This window comes from Vombatus ursinus, unplaced genomic scaffold, assembly GCF_900497805.2.
Source record: "Vombatus ursinus unplaced genomic scaffold, bare-nosed wombat genome assembly UNPS02014768.1, whole genome shotgun sequence".
Lineage (NCBI taxonomy): Eukaryota > Metazoa > Chordata > Mammalia > Diprotodontia > Vombatidae > Vombatus > Vombatus ursinus.
The window spans coordinates 3,625,945-3,647,174 of NW_020954546.1; the positions used below are offsets into that span (position 1 = coordinate 3,625,945).

The 21,230-nt window shown below is 41.8% G+C and overlaps 1 protein-coding gene across 1 annotated transcript; it reads right to left on the reverse strand.

The window, feature by feature from the left end:
* Window positions 1–1,267: 1,267 nt before the first annotated feature.
* On the reverse strand, window positions 1,268–3,600 carry LOC114043308 (late cornified envelope protein 2A-like). Its single transcript, XM_027862385.1, has 2 exons — window positions 3,559–3,600; window positions 1,268–1,848 (listed from the first exon to the last, which is right to left on the reverse strand). The coding sequence occupies exon 2, from the start codon at window positions 1,825–1,827 to the stop codon at window positions 1,501–1,503; it is 327 nt and encodes a 108-aa protein (XP_027718186.1). The 5' UTR covers window positions 1,828–1,848; window positions 3,559–3,600; the 3' UTR covers window positions 1,268–1,500.
* Between the last annotated feature and the right edge of the window lie 17,630 nt (window positions 3,601–21,230).

Below are 21,230 nucleotides of genomic sequence, written 5' to 3' on the forward strand. Positions count from 1 at the left end.
AGAGATAGCACTTGCCTCCAAAGGTTTCATGTAAAAATAAAATGAGATGTTATTTATAAAATGCTTTGCAAACCTTAAAGCAGCATGCATGAATGCTAACATATAAAAAAAAGAATTGACCTCTCTTAATTTTGGTACATTTTGGTGACTTCACCTTCATATTCAAATGAATCCATCCCCCTGTCCCCTACCCACTAAGCTATCCTTTATAAGAAGGAATAAAAAAGAAAAAGAAGAAGCTTTGCAAAATTAGCCAACAGGCCAACCAAGCCTGACACTATATGCCCTATTCCACACCCAAAGTCCTCCACATCTGCAAAGAGGAGAAAAAGGTGTATTTTCTCATTTCTTTGTTGCCATGCTTAGTCATTAAGTGAATTAGCTTATAGTATTGTTACTGCAACTGACATATAACTTTGAGCTAAGACCCTTGGGATAAGGAGATTTGAGGAAAAGGGAGAAGGTCAATAGAGGTCCAGAAAGCATGTGACAATAACCATAAAGGTAGTAGGGGAGTAGACCCAGAAGACAGGACCTGGAAGTTGAACTTGGGCTCCAGAATTGGGAGCATCTCATTAAGAAGAAAAGGCCATCTTAGAAGGACCAGGGCAGACCTCAGAAACACTGTGTCTTTTCTGAGATTTGGGGGCCATAATCAATGAAAAAGGGAAAGCTCAGTGCCAGAGAGGGCTTTTGTAAAGACTGGGAATGGAGGACAGTATTGGACATTCCTGTGCTCTGGGTCAAACAGCCAGGAAGAGTGTAGAGAGGGAAAAGGTAGATAAGTACAGATCATGTTTTCTTTAGGCACCCCAACCTTGAATGATCCAACAGGAAGAGATGAGTCCTCCTGAGGTCTCCCACCAGCCGCTGCCCCTTGGGACACTCTGCCCCACACTAGGGGGTTGCTCCCACACCTGACTAGCTTCTCCCCTTTTCACCTGGGCTTGAGTCTTTGCTTCTCGCCAGTGACTCAGAGCCAGACAAACCTGCGCTCTCTGTCTTGAGGTTTCAAGCCTGGGCACCTTCTGTCCTTTAGGGAAGGGTGGCTGTCACAACCAACTGATTTCTACATAGACATTCTATGCATCCTCTTAGGTCTGAATGTGGAGAAGCTTACCCAGCCTCCCAGCCCTACCACCAACAATCACTGCCTGGGCAGTCCCTGAAGGCATTACTCAGGGAAGTGTGGGGGTGCATTAACAAGAAGGGAGCCTTGAAAAAAGTTATAAAGAGAGAACAGAGAATAAGATGCAGTTGTGACCAGAAAAACAAAACAAATAGCTTTATTATTGCTCAGGATAAATGAGGAAGAAGAGGGATTGAATAATGGGGGGGGCAGGGTTTGAGATAAAATGAAGTGATAGGTCTTGATTTTCTCCATCACCTAAGACCATCTGAACAGTTAAATCCAAGAGAAGAGGCAGGGGGCTACGGAGTGAGGAGAAAAAGGATCAGAGTCAACAGCCTCTTCTGTTCTTCTTAGGTCAGGGCACCAGATTAGCAGCAGCCCCCAGAGCTGCCACAGCAGCCTCCAGACTGCTGGCTGCGCCCACTGCCACTGTCACAGCAGTCAGACCTCTGGTGCTGGAGTCTGTGGGATCTCCTGTGATGGGAAAAGAGGCAGCAGCCGCCCCCGGAGCCAGAGCTGCAGCACCCCCCAGAGCTGGACCCACAGCATCCCCCAGAGCTAGAGCCACAGCAGGAAGAGACTGGAGGAGGGCAGGGAGCCTGGGGAGGGCATTTTGGGGGGCACTTGGGAGGACATTTGGGGGTCTGGCACTTTGGAGGTGGCTGGCACTGTTGCTGGTTTTGTTGGCAGGACATCTCTGGCTGAGTTCAGTAACCCTGAAATATAATAACCATTTTAAAATATATGAAACTTCTGTTCACTTGTAATTAAACTACCTTGTATTGGTAAATTTTACCTAGAACACATTAGATTCCAGAAAGAAAAGACTTAATTTCTTCCAGCTAAATGCCTTTTAGTTAGAATTTGGGAATCTTAAATATAAATATGTATATGGAATTACAAACATTTTATCTATTTCCATGTATATATATATATTATATATATATAATATATGTGTGTGTGTATGTGTGTGTATGTGTATGCAATATGATACATAATTTTGAACTAGGTAAATTATACATAATCTTAAAAGTTAAATTGTAGTTTACATGTTCTAGGGAAAAATGCCTCTAGACATTCAAAACAGAATTTATTATCTTTCCCGTCAAATCCTTTTCCTGAACTTCTCTATTACTATTGAGGGCACCATCCTCCCAGTTCCCCAAGCTCACAATCTCACCTTATCTTCGTCCTTCACTTTTCACTCCCGTGCTGTACCACCCCCCCCATATTTCCAATTTGTGGCCAAGTTTCTAACCTCAAAACATCTCTTGTACAAACCCCCTTTTTGGGGCAGCTAGGTGGTGCAGTGGATAGAGCACCGGCCCTGAAGTCAGGAGGACCTGAGTTCAAATCCGGCCTCAGACCAAACACTTGACACTTACTAGCTGTGTGACTCTGGGCAAGTCACTTAACCCCAATTGCCTAAAAAAAAACAAACAAACAAAAAAAACAAACCCCCTTTTCTCCTCTCACACTGACACCACTCTGGGTGAGGCTCTCATTTCCTCAGGCCTGGACTATTGCAATAGCCTGGAGGTGGATTTGCCTGGCCCAAGTCTCTCCACATTTCAGTCCATCCTTCATTCACCAGTCACAATGACTTCCTAAAGCGCAGCTCTGACTACATAAACCCTCACCCCATTCGATAACTCCATCAGCTCCCAGTTATTTCTAGTATCAAGTAGAAAGTCCCCTGTTGGGCTTGTAAAGCCAATCACAACCTAGCACATTCCTACCCTTTACTGAACTCCACACCCTCTGTGATCCAGCCTCACACCTAACACTCCTCCTCCTCACTGTGGCTTTTGCCAGGCTGTCCCTCATGCATGAAATGCTCTTTTTCCCCAGCTCTCCTTGGTCCCTCCAACACTGAGCTCAAATCCCACCTTCTGCAAGAAGCCGTTGCCAGTCTTCCCCCAGATACCAGTGCATCCCACCTGGTGATTACCTCCCATTTATAGTTGTTTGCCTCTTGTCTTTCCCATGGGAATGTGAGCTCCTTGAAGGCAGGGACTGTTTTGTCCCTCCTTTTTTGGAGTCCCAGCACTGGCACAGTAAGTACTTAATAAATGTCTGTTGGCTAACTAACTGATCACATCCTTTGGGTTTCAATTCATGACAATTTCAAGGAACTCAGACATTAGCTGTTCTCTCCTCCAGACATTCAGCCCTTGCCCAGTTGTTTCCTGGGCAGATCCAGACTAGTTCTCCAGCAGCCTAGAACAAATCCAAAGCACAAGCTTTTCTTCTTCCCAAACTGCTGTACTTCTAAGTGTAACTCTATTTCCTCCTTCCCAGACTCCCTATGCCTCTTCCTTCATCCCCACTGCTGCCTGTTTTCCCACTCCTCTCTCCCCCTGTTTCCTGTTCTCTCCTTCCCTCTCCTCCAATACCCTCCTCCAAGGCTCTCACGAAACACTCACCCTGATCACAGACACGGACAGGAACTCTGCTGAAGAACCAGAGTGGGTGAGAAACTAGGGGCAGGGACACCTTTTATAGGGCATCCCAGGCTGAGCTGTTGGCATGAGACCCAGCTCTCTAGGAGGAAGAGTGCCTTTCCCAACCCATGGCATGTGTCAGACAATTCCTGACATTCTCCAGCCTCTCATACATGACATGAGCTAATACAAGGATCATTCATTTGAAAGGGACAGCCTCTTATCAGTTATTACAGATGAGGGAACTGAGACATTGTACAAGATCACAGGAGTAGTTGGGGAAGAAGACAAAAGAATCCTTATCCTCAGAAATGAAGTCCAGTGCTCTTTTCGCTATGCCAAACCATGGCAAAGTTAAGACTGCTCCTCTGGGTGGGGTGGAGTGGATAGGGAGGGCTAGATTGTATTTTCAGAAAGCCACTTTTCTAAAGATTGGGAGTCCTCCAATCAGGTCTAAGGAAGATGCTATGAAGTCCAGCCCCTGGGCTAAGGTTCTATGGGTTTTGATCACTGTTCTCTTCACTCCTAGAAATATCCAAGTGTCCTCATGATCCCTTCCATCCCTCCCCCCCCCACCCTCCCCTATGAAGAATCCAGGGCAATACAGGGAAGGGAGAATTTAACTAGGAGTCAGAGGACCTAAATTCAGATCTTGACTCTGTTCCTTATGACTCTTGTGACCTAGGGAAAACCACTTAGACCATATGAGTTTCAGTTTCTTCATTTCCAAAACGAGGTCATTTGAATACATGGCCACTAAGATATCTTTTTGTCTCTCCAACTATAATATTATTATTATCCCCCAAAACATTCTTACCTTATTTTCAGCCTTGAACTGTATCTTCTACAAGAAATATATTTGTGAGGTATCCATCTGTCACCTCCATTCACATACTCAAGCTTCAGCATAGAACTTTGTCCTCAGGCTTTCACTTCCTCAAATCACTGAATGGTTAACCCAGGTCTAAGGCTCCCACTCCCCTCTTATTTTTCAGGGGAAAATTAAAAGGGAGCAACTGACCATATATTCATTTTTTTTATTTATTCATTGCTTCAACAAATACTTGAAGGACTATTCTGTGTAAGGCTCTGTGCTCAGGGTTGCTAAAGATAAAAAAAATCACTAAGACAAATATACTGCCTTCGATGAGCCTATAATTTATTACGGGGTCTATGAATTCACAAATATCTATAATGGAATATAGGTGCCATAAGAGTTGCTATCACTAAATACTTTAGGAGGTCAAAGAAGAGAGAGATCATTTGTAGCTGGGGTTACCAGGAATATCTGTTTTGGTGAAGTGGGAAAATCATTAGATCTGGGGTCAAAGGATTGGGTAAAAATCTTGGCTCTAGTACTACCTTGGGTAAGCTATTTATGCAACAGTTTCCACACTTGTAAAATGAGCAGATTGGTTTAGATGACCTGTAAAGTCCCTTCCTTCTAAAATTGTGATGCTTGAATCTACAGCATTATATGCAGTGAAGTAGACCTGTTTTTCACTTTGTATGACAACAAAATGCTATTAACAATGGCAATAACGATGGAATGGTGGTTGTGGTGGTGGGATTGATGATGGTAGTTAGGACAATGATGATAGGGTAAAAACAATTAAGATGGTGGTGGTAGTTGTGGCAGTGGTATTGATAATGACAGTGGTAAGGACAGCGATGATGGTGGTGGTGATATTGATGATGATGGTGATGGTAAGGGCAATAGTGATCTAATGACATAATGCATGCAAAGTGCTTTGCAAGAGTTCATGTGCTAAGTGAATGTCACCTTACTGTATGTATCATGCCATAATGAAGCAGGCAGCAACGCTGATGATGAGAGTAGGAAAGGATCCAGTCCTGCTTGTCACCTAGTCCCCACCCTACCAGTTGTCTACTACTCCAGTTGCTTAATAGACAGTTCTGGACTCTGAGCCTCAGGGAAAGATTTGAGGTCTCCCATGATGGGCTGGGGTGGGTAGGCAGGCTAGTAGTCAGTGGGTTCAGTCGACTGGTATATCCTGTGTAGCCAGAGGCAAGAGAATTGCTGGGATATTTTCTCTAGGTCTCTTTGATACTATTGGAGGGGTGTTCCTCATATTCTTCTCTAAGAGTATGAGGGACAATGGGTTAAAATAGTGAAAGAGGCCCTGGCTGGAAGTGAGGGGGGTGTCTGCCAATGGTAACAATGAACATTAATAATGAGAGGACTTGTGAAAACCAAGATGGGATCTGTTAACGGTATCAACTGTCATATAGACAAATATGAATGTCTTCATTTAAATTCAGCCTTTCCTCCCTTAGATGGAAGGAGTGTGGTCAAGCCCATAATATGTGGGGCTTGTAAGAAGGAGCCACGATCAGCCTGTCCCTTTTCTCTTTTAGTGTCTGGTTCTATATTTGGTCTGTACACTTCAAAAGCATGGGAGCCACACCATTTTTACCATACTTGGGAAAGACAGATGAGTGTGAACCTTATGGTCTCTACCCTGAATAGCCCCCTTCCTGGAAACATACACACACACACACAGACACACACACACACACCTATGCACACAGACATACAATTTAGGAATGGTTTAACATATCAAGTAATTGCTCATAAACCCTACTTCTTCCCTTGTCTACAGAGATTTCTCTACAGCCCATTTGGGATCTTTGGACTCCTTTTCTTTTTCTCTCTCTGGTCTCATTGCCGCCCTCCATCTAACAAAACTATCCATCTTGAGCCTGGGCTTGCTGGTTGTTGGGTTTCTTCAGTATTGTTGTTTTGTTCACTTTCTAGATGCCTAGCTTTCTGATTCTGGTTTGGGCCATTTACTGGTTGTTACCTTCAGAGAACTTCACTTATTACTCATTGACTATAAAATATGGTTTGAAAATGAGAAACAACAGTAATAATAATAATAATAATGATAATAATGCATTAAGAAATTTGTGGGCATTCTGAAACGAAAGGTGAATGGGAAGAACATAGTGAAGACCCTTTACATCTAAACAATATTCTTAATTATAAAAGTGACCATTACAGATTTGGAAAATACCTTCACAAAAATCCATACAATATTAACAAAATACAGGGCCTGTTACCCTAAGGAAGCTGCAGGAATGTTCAAAAGGAGGAAGAAGATGACAGATGTTTTAGAGAACCTGATAATCATATTTTAAAAACCTACAGATATATTCTTGGAAAATCAGAAATCATGAACAAAGGCTACTAACATATATATATATATATGTGTGTGTGTGTGTGTATGTGTCTACATATATGTGTGTATATATGCTTTCATACACACACACACACACACATATATTTCAATGTAAGTCAAAGTGGCTTACCTCCAGATATAGCTTATGAAAAAACTGAGATTCCAGAGCAGAATCAAAAGACCCTGTGTGATCTACATGTGGATGAACTTAGCTAACAAATATACTGATGAAAAAATGTCTGGATCACATGGATTTGTTTGTGGAAATGGAGGGATGTATAATGATAATTCAGGACCAGGACATTACTATGAGAAGTTACAGAGGGTTATCCTAAAGAAGCCTGGACTTAATAATCAGTGTATCTTCTGCAAAGAAATGGTGGAGATTATGGAACAACACTATACCTCTCAAATGCTTAGTAAGACATGACTGGGTGGCTAGAAGTATATATGAGAAGCTCACTATCATGGAATGCCAGATGACAGATCTTCATACTCTAAATATAGATGTCAAAATATCCTGGAGAACACAATCAACAGACTGTACTGGAACTAGACTGAACTATCACCTGAAATTATCTGGAAATAATGTTGATTGATAAGAATTTTAAAATAACGTTTTACTAGATCTCTCCACACTCAATTGTTTTTCCAGTCATGTCTGACTCTTCATGATGCCATTTAAGGTTATCCTGGCAGAGACACTGGAGTGGTTTGTCATTTCTTTCTCCAGCTCATTTTACAGATGAGGAAACTGAGGCAGACAGGGTTAAGTGACTTGACCAAGGTCACATAGCTAGCAAGTGTCTCTTCATACTATAAATTCACAATCTTCAAGCTACAACCAAAGAAAATCTTTCAAATTATACAGATCAAGCTGAGGAAATCAAAGTTGTATGAGAAATGGTATGTCTTCCATGTTGTCCTGTTGACTGTTGAAGTTATACTAAGGCTACTTTCGAGGATCCTAAAGGGGATGAATTTACATTCATAAAAGCTGAACTTTTATTCAGCTATGAAAGCAGTTACTTTTATCCACCTCACAAGAGTTAAAAGGCATTGAATTATAGCAGAACAGTAGCCAGAGAGTGACTTCTTCCAGTGCCATCTCTCTTTGAACAGTGATGAGAAGAGTGAGATAATTTTGACAACCACCAACATAAAAATAATAATCATTACTATAACATAGATTGTAAAAATCTATCATTCACAAATACCTAGTAAATATGTTCTGGTGGCTAGAATTATACATCAGGAGCTGATCATCTTTCATGTACTAATGGATGATAAATCTGCATATTACAAATGAACAATTCTCTTAAGGCTCTGTCCAACCATGTCATTTCCCTAGTCAATTACCTGTAGTGTCCCCCAGTCCCCTCCAGGATCAACTGGAAAATGTTCTTCATAACCAAACTCCTCTCTCCCACCTTTCCAGTCTTCTTATACTTTATGCTCCTCCCCCACCACAACCCCCTACACACACACACACACACACACACATACACACACACACACACACACACGCACACATACACACATACTCTCTCAGGGACACCAATCTCCTTGCTGTTCCTTGAACAAGATAATGTATTTCCCAACTCTGGAATGTTGCAGATATAATCAGAATTTTCCAGATTTTTCCAGATTTCCCAGAATTTTCTGGATTTTTTCTTTTTCCTCCTCTTTTTCTTTTCTTATCTTTTTTGTTAAATTCTTTATTAGGAACAGTTTTCTATGAATAAATTATTTATTAGGAATAGTTTTCTATGAATAAATTCTTTATTAGGAATAGCTTGCTACAAAAAAGAAGATGGATACAGGAAGAAATCTATGCAGTATAAAAAGAAAATAGAGCAATAAAATCTTTCTTTAAAACAAATATATATATGTATCACTGTATGAAATACTCATAATCTACCATCTACATAAGATGAAAAGCTTTCAAAATATAGAGAACTTGGGGTAGCTAGGTGGCACAGTGGTCCTGGAATCAGGAGGACCTGGGTTTAAATCTGGCCTCAGACATTTGCCACTTATTAACTGTGTGACCCTGGGCAAGTCACCCCATTGTCTAGCAAAAACACAAAAACAAACAAAATATAGAGAACTAGCAGAGGAGATCAGAGTTGTCTGGGAATGAGGCCGTGTATGTATCCTCCCTATTATCTTGTCTTCTACTGGAATTGTACTGAGGATGCTTTCAGTGAGCTAGAAAGGGATAAGCTTATTTCAGAATACTTTTATTCAGCTTCAAAATCAGTTATTTTATCTATCCAGATTCTTTTACCTTATCTTACCCAGTTCTAAGCCTACCATACTACTTCAGTACCTTTCTAAATTATGCTGCCTATATTCCAGCCTCCTCCTCTTCCTCTTGCCATGAGAACTCATATATATATTGTCTTCTCCTGTTAAAATATAAGCTTCCTGAAGGCAGGGACTATTTTGCTTGCTAGCGCATATCAAGTTATAAATGCTTTTTTCATGAATTCATTCAACTGTATAGTAATTCATAGAACATTAACTATAAAAGAATAATAGCAGTGACTTGTCCTTATCAAACTCTGCCATATGTAATGGGGGTCTGGTACATGTGCAGCCTCCATCAGCTTCCTTGGCTGATTCACCTTATCCACAAAGAGGTCATTAAGCAGATTGCTTCCAGGATAATTATGATGACATGTAAGGAAAGATTTTGGAGATATTATGGAGCATGTCTGGACATTCTGTAACTCATTCCATTTGGCTATCCACATGTGTGGGTGTAGCTTTTTTTCCATTGTTTGCATAACAGGAGCTATCAGCATCTTCAAAAAGGCCTGAGTCAGCTCTGGACACCAATTTGCTTCATTCTTCTTTGGGGGAGCTCAGTGACTCTTCTCATAAAGTCCAATGAGAGACCATGCAGTAAGGGGAACAGCCTTAAAACAGCCCCTTTTGAAGCCATGTGGCTTCTGAAAAACACGTTGTCTTTGTAGCCTTTTTCTTCATTCAGTTCCATTTTAGGCCAAAGAGTGGAATCTCTAACCATGGGACAGCAAGTCATAGGAACCCTGGGAGTTGATATCCTTGTGGGGTTTTACAGCAAGGACAACATAGGTACCCCAAGGAACAAGGAGTAGTCTTCTAGAGTAAACTCTGGGATAGCTGTCCAATGAAAGGGCCATTTAACAGTCTCACCAAATCTGTACATCAAATCGATGGGACCAATGCTATATAGGAACTGGGCTAACTTTTGAGCCTATTCTCCTTAAAGACCAAGGTGATGTAGGGGAGAAATATACCTTTGACGTACTGGGGGATGTTTGTATATTTATTCCTGAAATAGTTTTGAAGTAAATAACACTTTGTTATTATTAAATGGAACTGGTGTTCTAGTCAGTAGTCCCTAACAAAAGAGGGGGGGAACACATTTATTAATGATCAGTTGGGGCTTGAGTCAATGGCAGAGAAAAGAGACTCCAAGCCCTCAGGATACCCTGGGACCCAGAGTGGGAGCAATGCCTATCTGGTCCTGAAAGAATAAGGTCAGAACATACACATTACAAATTGTCTTAATATAATCATTAACAAGTGTTGGCATTTATATAGTACTTTATGGTTTGCAAAGTGCTTTATAAATATTATCTCATTTTGTCCTCATATCAGCCCTTGGAGCTAGGTGCTATTATTATCACCATTTTACAGATGAGAAAACTGATACAGATAGAGAGAGGTTAAATGACTTGTCCAGGGTCATACAACTAGTAAGAGTCTGAGACTGTATTTGAATTCAGGTCTTCCGTCTCTTGGTTCAACACTCTACTGTACCACTCAGCTGCCTGAAGAGAATTAAATATAAAGAATAATATCAAGATAGCAACTTGTCCTAGGATTGTTCCCATAAGAAATGTTTAAAAAGTTACTAAGAATGAGACGATGAGAATTCACACTGCATGTAGCAAAATGTGGGAATCTAGCAGAAGGAACAGGAATCATGTCAGAACAGGATGAGGTTACGTATCACAGCTGTCATTCTCTCTTGTGTTCTCAATTGGGGGAGGGGTGTCATTGGGAGGCTGAGAAGGGGGATCTTGGCTGATTAAAATGAAGAAAATATTTCTTAAAAAATTTCATCCTGTAACCACCACAACATTGAATCCACCAGCAGTAAGGATTGCCTTCCAACATTCTCACAACAGACCTTATCTCTTGAAAATCTACAAGCCAGGGTGCTTAGGGTCTTCTCTAAGGAGTTCCCTATGGTGTTCAGGCTTCCATGGATTTAATTACCATCTCTATCCTGATGATTCTCAAATCTACCTCTCCAGCCCTAACCTCTCCGCTGACCTCCAGTCTTGCATTTCCAATTGCCTTTCAGACATCTTGAACAGAATGTCCAGCAGACATCTTAAACTCAACACATCCAAAACTGAATTTGCTATCTTTTCCTCTAAACCTTCCACTCTTCCAAATTTCCCTTTTATTGTAGAGGGCAACACCATCCTCCCAGTCCCCCAGATTTGTAACCTAAGCATCACTCTCAAATCCCCACAGTTTCTCACCTGCCATATCCAATCTGTTACCAAGGCCTGTGGTTCTCACCTTCGCAACATCTCATGAATATGCCCCCTTCTCTTCTCTGACACAACCACCACCCTGTGCTCATCATCATCACCTCATCACTTCATGCTTGTACCATTGAATAGCCTGTAGGTGAGTATACCTGCCTCAGGTCTCTCCCCACTCCAATCCATCATGCATTCAGTTACCAAAGTGATTTTCCTAAAGCATAGGTCTGATCTAGTCATTCGTCATATCTGTCCTACCCAATAAGCTCTAGTGCTGGGGTGGGGAACCTGCTGCCTTAAGGCCACATATGGCCCTCTACGTCCTCAAGTGTGGCCCTTTGACTGAATCCCAACTTCACAGAACAAATCCGCTTAATAAAAGGATTTCTTCCGTAAAACTGGGACCCAGTCAAAAGTCCACACCCAAGGACCCAGAAGTCTAGTCTAGACCACTAGAGTGGTTCCTTATCACCTTTAGGATCAAATACAAAAGCCTCCGGTTTTTATTCAAAGTCTTTCATAAACCAATCCCCCTCACCTCACCTTTCCAGTCTTCTTTCGCCTTACTGCCCAACACATAGTCCTCCATCCAGTGACTAGGGTCTCCTGTTTCTCAAACAAGGAATTCCATTTCTCCATTCTGTTCTTCATGCCTAGAATGTTCTCCCTCCTCATTTCTGCCTCCTGGCTTCTCTGATTTCCTTCAAATCCCAACTAAGCCCCCATCTTCTACAGAAAGCCTCTCCCAACCCCTCTTAATTCTAGTGCCTTCCCCCTGTTAATTATTTCCTAATTATTCCTCATAAAGCTTGTTTTTGCATATTAGTTTGCATGTTGTCTTCCCAATTAGATTGTAAGCTCCTTGATGGAAGGGACTGTCTCCTTTTTTTTTTTTTGGTAACTCTAGTGGTTAGCACAGTGCCTGAAACATGGTAGGCACTTAATGTTTATTGACTAACTGACTCTTCTTATGCTGACCTTGAGCCTCCAAGGTCAATATCTTTTCTCAGCATTGTACTTGATCATCCCCTCTAAGATTAACTTCCATCTATTTCTGTACGTATTTGGAATATGAAATATGACTATTCCTTTGTATGTTGTTTCCCTCACTAGACTGTAAGCTCCCTGAGGGCAGGGACTGTTTGTGTCTTTCTTTGTACTTCAGAGCTTAGCACATTACTTGGAATATGGTATACACTTAGTAAATACTTGTGCATGGACTGATTGATATTGAATTTTCCCAATGTGTCATTCACAAAGTCAACTCTGGAACTCTCTGGTTCCTTTGCTCTAGTCTCAAGTCTTGGCGCCTTTTCTCCTGCCAGGAAAGTCTGGTTGTCATAATTCACAATTTCCAGCTTAGCTTACTGCACACAGACTCTTGATGTCCCCTTAGGTCTGAATGGAAAGAACCTCCTTACCCAAGCTTCCCAGTTCAATCATCAACAATTGCCACCCAGGAAGTCCCAGAAGACATGAACTTGGTAATTTGTGCTGTCATTGGCAAGAAAAAAGCTTTTGGCCACAAAGAGAGAATAAAGATTAGGAGGCTGATGTAACCAAATGAACTTTATTGTTGATTAAGACAAATAAGGCAGAGAAGGTTAGGCTCAAATTTGAAATCAGATAAAATGAAATGAGAATTCTGGACTCTGTAATTCCCAAAAGACATTTCAGTGACTCAGGCCCAGTGGAAGTGAGAAAGAAGGGGAGCAGGGTCAGTAACTTCTTTTGATTCCTCCAATTCTGCTCGTCTTAGCTAAGGGCACTAGGTCAGCAGCAGCCCCCAGAACTCCCACAGCAGTCCCCAGACTGCTGGCTGTGCCCACTGCCACTGTCACAGTAGTCAGACCTCTGGTGCCTGCGTCTGTGGGATCTCCTGTGATGGGAAAAGAGGCAGCAGCCGTCCCCAGAGCCAGAGCTGCAGCACCCCCCAGAGCTGGACCCACAGCATCCCCCAGAGCTGCAGCATCCTCCAGAACTAGAGCCACAGCAGGAAGAGACTGGAGGAGGGCAGGGAGCCTGGGGAGGGCACTTAGGGGGACACTTGGGTGGGCATTTAGGGGTCTGGCATTTGGGAGGGGGCTGGCACTGCTGCTGATTTTGCTGGCAGGACATTTCTGGGGAAGTTCAATTAATCCTGAAAGGTAATAGAGATGCTTTTATCAGATGCATGAAACCCAGGCCAAGAAGCTTGTTTCACTTGGAAGGAATCCGTACTCTGATAACAAATTATATTAGTCTCCAGAGGGAAAAAAACAAAAACAAAAACTCAGCATAATAATTCTGCCAGCTAGCTGTATTTAGGTTGGAATTTTTGAAACAGAAAATGGCTTTAATAAGTCCAATCATGGGATTATCAACACGTTGTCATTATATATCAAATTGAGAGTAATTCAGATCTAAGTAAATTATATAGAATCTCCAGGTAAGTAGAAGGATGTTTCTTCAAGATACCAGAGGGGCCAGACTACCCAGACTGCTTGGGCACATCAATTCATGCTAGTTTCTTGGAATTCCAAATACTGCTGTTCCTTTCCCCTCTAGATTCTAGGCCCTTGCTTAGTTATGTTCTGGGGAAACTCTGACAGGTTTTCTAGCTGCTTAGAACAATTCCAAAGTACATACCTCTATTCCTATCAAGTTTCTTCCATTCTCACTTAATTGTTGCAGTTTTCTAAACCCTCTTTCCTTTATCTCCTCTGCTATCTCCCTTCCCAGTCCTCTCTCCCCCTGCTTTGTGCTATCTCCTTCCCAATCCTCCAACACCCTGCTCCAACCTTCCCCCCGGCTCTCATGAAGACACTCACCCTGATCCCCGACACGGACAGGAACTCTGATGAGGAGCCAGAGTGGGTGAGGAGCCAGGGGAAGGACTCCTTTTATAGGGCAACCCAGACTGAGCCTTTGGCATGAGACCCAGTTCTCTAGGAGGAAGAGTGGTTTTCCCAACCCATGGCATGTGTCAGACAATTCCTGACATTCTCCAACTCTATGTACATTGACATGAGGAAATATATGCATTACTGATTTGGAAGAGAGCTCAAAATATAATTTATTCCAGTCCTCCTTCATATAAAGATGAAGAAGAGGGAGCCCAGAACATAAATAAGGAATTGTTAAATATAAATTAATTAAATAATTACCCAAGGACATTCAGGTGGTTAAATAGAGAAGCAATCTATGAAGCCAAATCCCCCAACACCAAATCCAGTGATCCTTCCATAACATCAGGCCATGGTACCTCTGAGTCTTCTGGGAAGAAGGGGTCTGGATGCTGCTTTGGAAGAGCCGTGTCTTGTCTAGTGGTTAGGACTCTCCCACTTCCAGGGCAGCCTGAGAATCCAGTCACTGGACCAAGGTCTTCTGTCACTGAGGTTTTAACAAGACCTAGGACTCTAAAGGCAATGTTCTATGTGTCTATGCTGCAGAAATTGTCCCCCTGGCCTGACCTCAGCTTTGGGTTGCAGCTTCTCCCAGACTTAGGCCTGTGGAGTACCTATCTCTTAGCCAGGGCCTCCTCTACCCCCAACATTTAGGACAAATTGACTCTCTCTAGTTCTCCTTCATTGAACTACATAGTAGTTATCCCAAGTTTACAATCCTTTCTGTCTGAATTTAACAGCCTTTTAGGTTGGGAAAAACTCTCTCATTCACTCAGTTTTACTGACTCAATAAATGTTTATTGTGCATTTTAAGGGCCTCTATTTAGTAATAACATTAATAGGACATATCCTTGTCCTTGAGAAGACTGTGATCTGGTTATCGTTTGGTCATTTCAGTTGTGTCTAACTCTCCATGACCCCATTTGGGGTTTTCTTGGCAAAGATACTGGAGTGGTTTGCCATTTCCTTCTGCAGCTCATTTGACAGATGAGGAAACTGTGACAAATAAGGTTAAGTGACTTGCCCAGGGTCATACAGCTAGTAAGGGTCTGAGGCCAGATTTGAACTCAGGAAGATGAGTCTTCCTGAAGCTAAGCCCAGTGCGCTATCCATTGTGCCACCTAGCTGCCCTGTGATCTGGTAGGGGAGGACAAATATATGAATAACTTTAATGCAACATGGGATGAGAAAAGTATCACAAAAGACATATAAATGATATACTCCTGGAGGACATAGTCATGGGAGTGGGAGGACGAGAAGCTTCTGCATGAATGAGGGACTATTTGAGGAGTCATAAGAAATAGCCAGGATTTTTACATTGCTTTTAGAGTGATATGTAGTACCTTATCACTGCCTTCAATGTCTCCTCCATGTTATGTCCACACAATGTCCTCCAAAGGTTGTCATTCTTTGGGGCAACTAGGTGGCACAGTGGATAGAGCTCCATCCTTGGAGTCAGGAGGATCTGAGTTCAAATTCAGTTTCAGACACATAACACTTACTATCTGTGTGACCCTGGGCAAGTCACTTAACCCCATTGCCTAAACCCCCCCCCCCAAAAAAAGATTGTCATTCTTTTCTCACGGTGAAGTCATGAAATTTTTTAAAAAGCTATGAGTCCTAGTGTCACCTAAGGGGCCAAGTTCAGGAAGCCACTCATAGCCCATCTTTAGTTCTTTTTGTTTTAAGCAGTGAGCTAGATTCAATTCATTTTAATTCAACAAACATGTATTCAACATTTGCTCTCCGCCAAAGTATTATACTAGGTGTTAGGAAATCGACATGAAAAATGGAAATAGTCCTTGGATCTTACATTTTATTGGAGGTGGGGAAAGACATGAGACCAAGAAGTCAATAGTTTTCATACAACCATAGGATTTGAGAACTGGGAAGAATCCTTTCTATCATCTTATCTAAAACACTCTTCTACATTAAAAGAAGATAACATCCTAAGATATAAGTGACTTTCGTGAAGACCCGCAGATCATAAATTGCAAGGACACAAACTTTTGTTTCCTTCCAAATTCAGTGCTTCTTCCAGCATACCATATTGTATAGGTAAGTGTTTCTAAGCATCTTCTGGCTTGTGATACACCTGTGAATCTATCAGAATACAAGAGAGCACCTTGGGAAAGGCATATCTTCCTTCCCACTCAGCATTCAATCACCCTCCAGACCAGTTACCTATCCACCCACACTCCCAAACTCACTTCACTGCATTGCACACATAGTCTTTCTTTTACCCACACACAAATCCATGCTTACATATCCTCCCTTCTAGTCAGACCGTTAAGAACATCACCTCAACAATTGTATCAGTGCTAAGACACAGCAGCACAGTCCATTTGTCTCCACAGCAGAGGGGCCAGTCCAGACTCAGACACTTTATTGACCCTTCTTTTAGAAGTTGTAGAGGTAGTTGTTGAGTTGTTTCAGTCAGGTCTGACTCTTCTTGATCCCCATTTAGAGTTTTCTTGGCAGAGGTACTGAAGTGGTTTGACATTTCCTTTTCTAGCTCACTTTATAGCTGAGGAACTAAGGCAAACAGAGGTTAAGTGGCTTGCCCAGGGTCACACAGCTAGTAAGTGTCTGAGGCCAGATTTGAACTCGTGAAGATGAGTCTTCCTGACTTCAGGTCCAGCACTCCATCCACTGTGCCACCTAGCTGCCCATTATCTAATACTATCATCTCCCAATACATGGAATTTCTCAGATTTCTCTCTCTTTCTCTCTCTCTCTCTCCTCTCTCTCTCTCTCTCTCTGTCTCTCTCTCTGTCTCTCTCCCTCTCTCTCTGTCTTTCTCTCTCTCTCTCTCTCTCTATATATATATATATACACACACACATATATATAGATAGATAGATATACACACACATATGTATACTAACCCTCTTCTTTCTTCTTCCTCTCTCTCTCTCTCTCTCTCTCTCTCTGTGTGTGTGTGTGTGTATGAACCCTCTTCTTTCCTCTTCCTCTCTCTTTATATATATTATATATGTTTACATATATATATACATACATACATACATACCAATCCCCTTCTCTCCTCTTCCCTCCTCTCTTCATCGTGAACAAACCCCTTTCAACAAAAAGGAGTCAGAAAATCCAGAAGGCCTTAACTATTAGAGATATACTGGAATAAACCAAACTGTTCCAATTCTTCAGTTAGGATACAGAGACATAAGCATGTGTGGTCCTCAATCGTTTTCCAGGATACCTGGGAATTTTTGTTCCTGTGTCAGCTGGGGGTACCTTACTGCTTCAGCTAGGATGGCATGCCTAGAGAGCCCCAGAAAGACCTCACTCTATACAAGAGGACTAAAGGAGCATATATTTATCTTAAAGGGGTGAAGAAAAAGAATGGATTTGGAATCAGATCTGTGTCTGGGTCCTGGTTCTTCTTCTTACTGCCTGTGAGACCCTGAGCAAGCCGGGGCCTCATTTTCTTTTTTTGTAAAATGAGTGGGTTGATTTCAATGAATTCTGAGGATGGTCCCCTGAAAACCTCAAGACCAAATGACTTGTTATATTCCTTTAGCCTACAAGTTCTCATGCAAGACTGTCCTAAGTCAAGGTACTATGAAGATCCATATCTGCTCACAGTCATAGCTCATGACTTAGATGGATGTGTTTACTTTCCATAATTAGTCAGATGACAAAATTAGATCAAAGCAAATACATTTCATGAAATTGTGTACTAATGAAAGTAGAAAACAACATTTCCTCCATAAGCCTGAAGCCAAATTTCCTACAAATCCACATGCCTTCAGTGGGAAGAAAGGACACACATGGGAAAGATGTGTGGAGAGACATACAGGTAAGAAACAAATGTGGTAGGGACATTCATTGAGGGCCAGATCCTCTGATGTCTTCCTGTATTGAGCATTTGCTCTCCCAGGTAAGTTGCTTGTCTGCCCCACAGGATTTCTGTGGATGTAGAAGGATGGCATACATGCAGTGATTTAAGGTTTACAAAGCAAGATATATATATATATATATATATATATATATATGTATGTATATATACACACACATACATATATGTGTATGTATGTATGTATATATTCTCATATATTTCCATTTATTATACATTCACATATATTTCTTATATATTCCCATTTATTATATATATTTATTATATATTCCTGTGTGTATTTATTATAGATATATTCCCATTTGATTATTATTGTCTTTGCCAGCAGCAGCAGCAGCAGTGGTGGTACTCTAAGCAGGAATTCACTGAGCCCTATACCAAAAGAATGAATGGATGAATGAATGGACAAATGAATCAACCCAAAGCATTTATGAAGCATTAACTATGTTCAAGGCACTGCTCTAAGCATTAGGAACACAAATAGAGAAGCCAGACAGCCCCTCCTCTTCGGGAGCTCACATTCTAACTGAGGGAGAGGGGCCAATGCATAGATGAAGTTTTAGCTGAAAGTCAAATGGGAAGGCCCATAGTCTTTGGGGCGCACTGGCAAAGCAGATAGTAATGTATATTCTTTACTATTACTTCCACTGATAAGATCATATCCATTTCTGACATTGAACCATTTGACAGTGATAAAGACTTTGGTGGTGAGAGCTTTCTCTTTTCTGTCTTCAGTGTCTGTGGTTTCTGAGGAGGAAGGGGCTATATATACATGCAGGAGCAGTCTCCAGGTGTCATCCCTGTGAGGGTAGATTCCCAGGATGATGGCTTCAGGGACTGAGCTGGAAGCAGGACCAGTGGTCTGAAGAAGCTATTACTTTCAGGGCTCCTCTTGGGCTTACCTGTCCATTGAAGGTAGTTGGTTAGCAGGTGGTATTGGTAGTGGTTACTACCAGAATGGTGGCCCCATTCTTCCCAAGGGTTGTATCCCCTAAATGATGGCTAAAGGGATCAGGTTGTTAGCAGCTAGTGGGTACCTATTCCCAGTGCTCTCGAGCTCAGGGTCTTGGGCTGTCTCTTTTGGGTTATCTCCATGGTGACACCAGTCTGATTCTCTTATCACATGTTACCTGTTGTCTTTACCTCGGCATACCTTGCAGCATCAGCTAGGACAGCTTGCTTATATGCCCAAACATATCTCTTTTTATGCAAGAAGACTAGAGGAGCCCAAATATATAACAGAAGAAATCTTAAACTTCATCTAAATCAACCCTCTCATTTTACAATTGAGGAAAATGAGGCCCCAACTTGTCCAGAGTCTCACAGGATGTAAGAAAAAGAACCAGGACTCAGACGCGGATCTAATTCCCATTCCGTTATTTTTCTCTGTATCGTGCAACATGAGCACAAATCACAATTTTCCCAATGAATGGTGATTTTGTTGCAAAAAGGAAGAATTCTTACTTAGAGAAGAAGTCTAATTCAAAGAAGACCCCAAAATGAGGTCACAATGACTTGGGCAGACTGAAAAAGACTCAGTGAGTATTAGACAGTCGTTCTACAGAGGTTCAAGGGGCCCAAAAAGCTAGAAATTGTATTCCCGGTGTCCACTGACAGGGTCACAGGCACAAGACCGTAACTCTCACTCAATGGGGCTTTATTCCAAGGTGCCAACACTAGGGGGCAGGCTTGTTCTGCTAATGACTATTATCTAACTGCCTCACGTCACAGTTCTCCCCCAGCCTGCACTACTATGTGACCCAACCTGCCCCAACTGCCAATGCCATCGTTCCCCTCTCCTGACCTCATTTGTCTCCATTCTCAAAGAGCAAGTTTTAGACTTATAGGAGCATCACTCAGCCCCACCTCTAGCTGCTAATCCCACAACTGTTTCTCCACCCTTACCTTAACCCCGATGAAATAATTCTGAAGTACATCTCTGTATAGATATGTTATGAATTAGGAAGGATTGGGAAACATAGATCTCTGTGTTAAAAACATTTAATTAAGTGATTCCCACTTCCATGGTCTTTGACATCAATATATCATTTGAAGCACATCTGATATCAGTGGACAAAGCTCTGACTCTGAAGTCAGGAGGATTTGAGTTCAAATCCAGCCTCAGACACTTACTAGCTGTGTAAGTCACTTAACTCTGTTTGCCTCAGTTTCCTCATCTGTAAAATGAGTCAGAAAAGGAAATAGTAAACCACTTCAGTATCTCTGCCAAGAAAACCCCAAATGGGGTCACAGAGAGCTGGACACGAATGAAATGACTCAACAATAACAACACGTTCAAAGGGCCCATGATTTGAATAAACCTATTCAAATGACTAAAAATTAATAACTCGCCAATATTTTGACTGCATTTTTCCTAAAATTAAGCTCATTTTCAACATAATCCACATGGGGAGCTTCTCTCCTGGGAAGGCTTTGAGCTCCAGTCTTGTAACTTCAGTTTGTCAATTGGATCATTCCATTTATTATAGCATCGTATTATCATAGATTTAGCTCTCAAAAAGGTCTTAAAGGTCATTTTGTTCAAACTACTCTTTTTACAGTTGAAGTAATTAATCTTGTGCTCTAGGTCCTGTAGCTAGTAAGCATCAGAATTAGGATTGTTCTCGATCATGTCCAATTCAATTAACATTGAAATGAACTCATCATTTGGTCCCCAAACCTCTCTTTCCAACTCCTTTGTCCCTGTGAATGGCAGTAGCTTGCATCCAAATGTGAAACCTTGGAGACATCTTGTATTTCATTGTCTCTTTTCTGAGCTGGGCATCTAGGTAGTGCAGTGGATAGAGTGCTGGACCTGAAGTCAGGAACTCATCTTTTTGTGAGTTCAAATCTGGCCTCAGACACTTACTGGCTGTGTGACCCTGGGCAAGTCACTCAATCCTGTTTGCCTCAGTTTCCTCATCTGTAAAATGAATTGGAGAAGGAAATGGCAAACCGCTCCAGGATCTTTGCCAAGAAAACCCCAAGTGGGATCAAGAAGAGTTGGACCAGACTGAAACAACCAAGCAGCAATAACTCTTTCCTTTAGCCGTCTTATACTATCTGGGAGCCACCAAGCCTAGTAAATTCACCCTTTGAAACCTCTTGTATCTGTTCCTTCTTTCCTTCTTGATCCCCA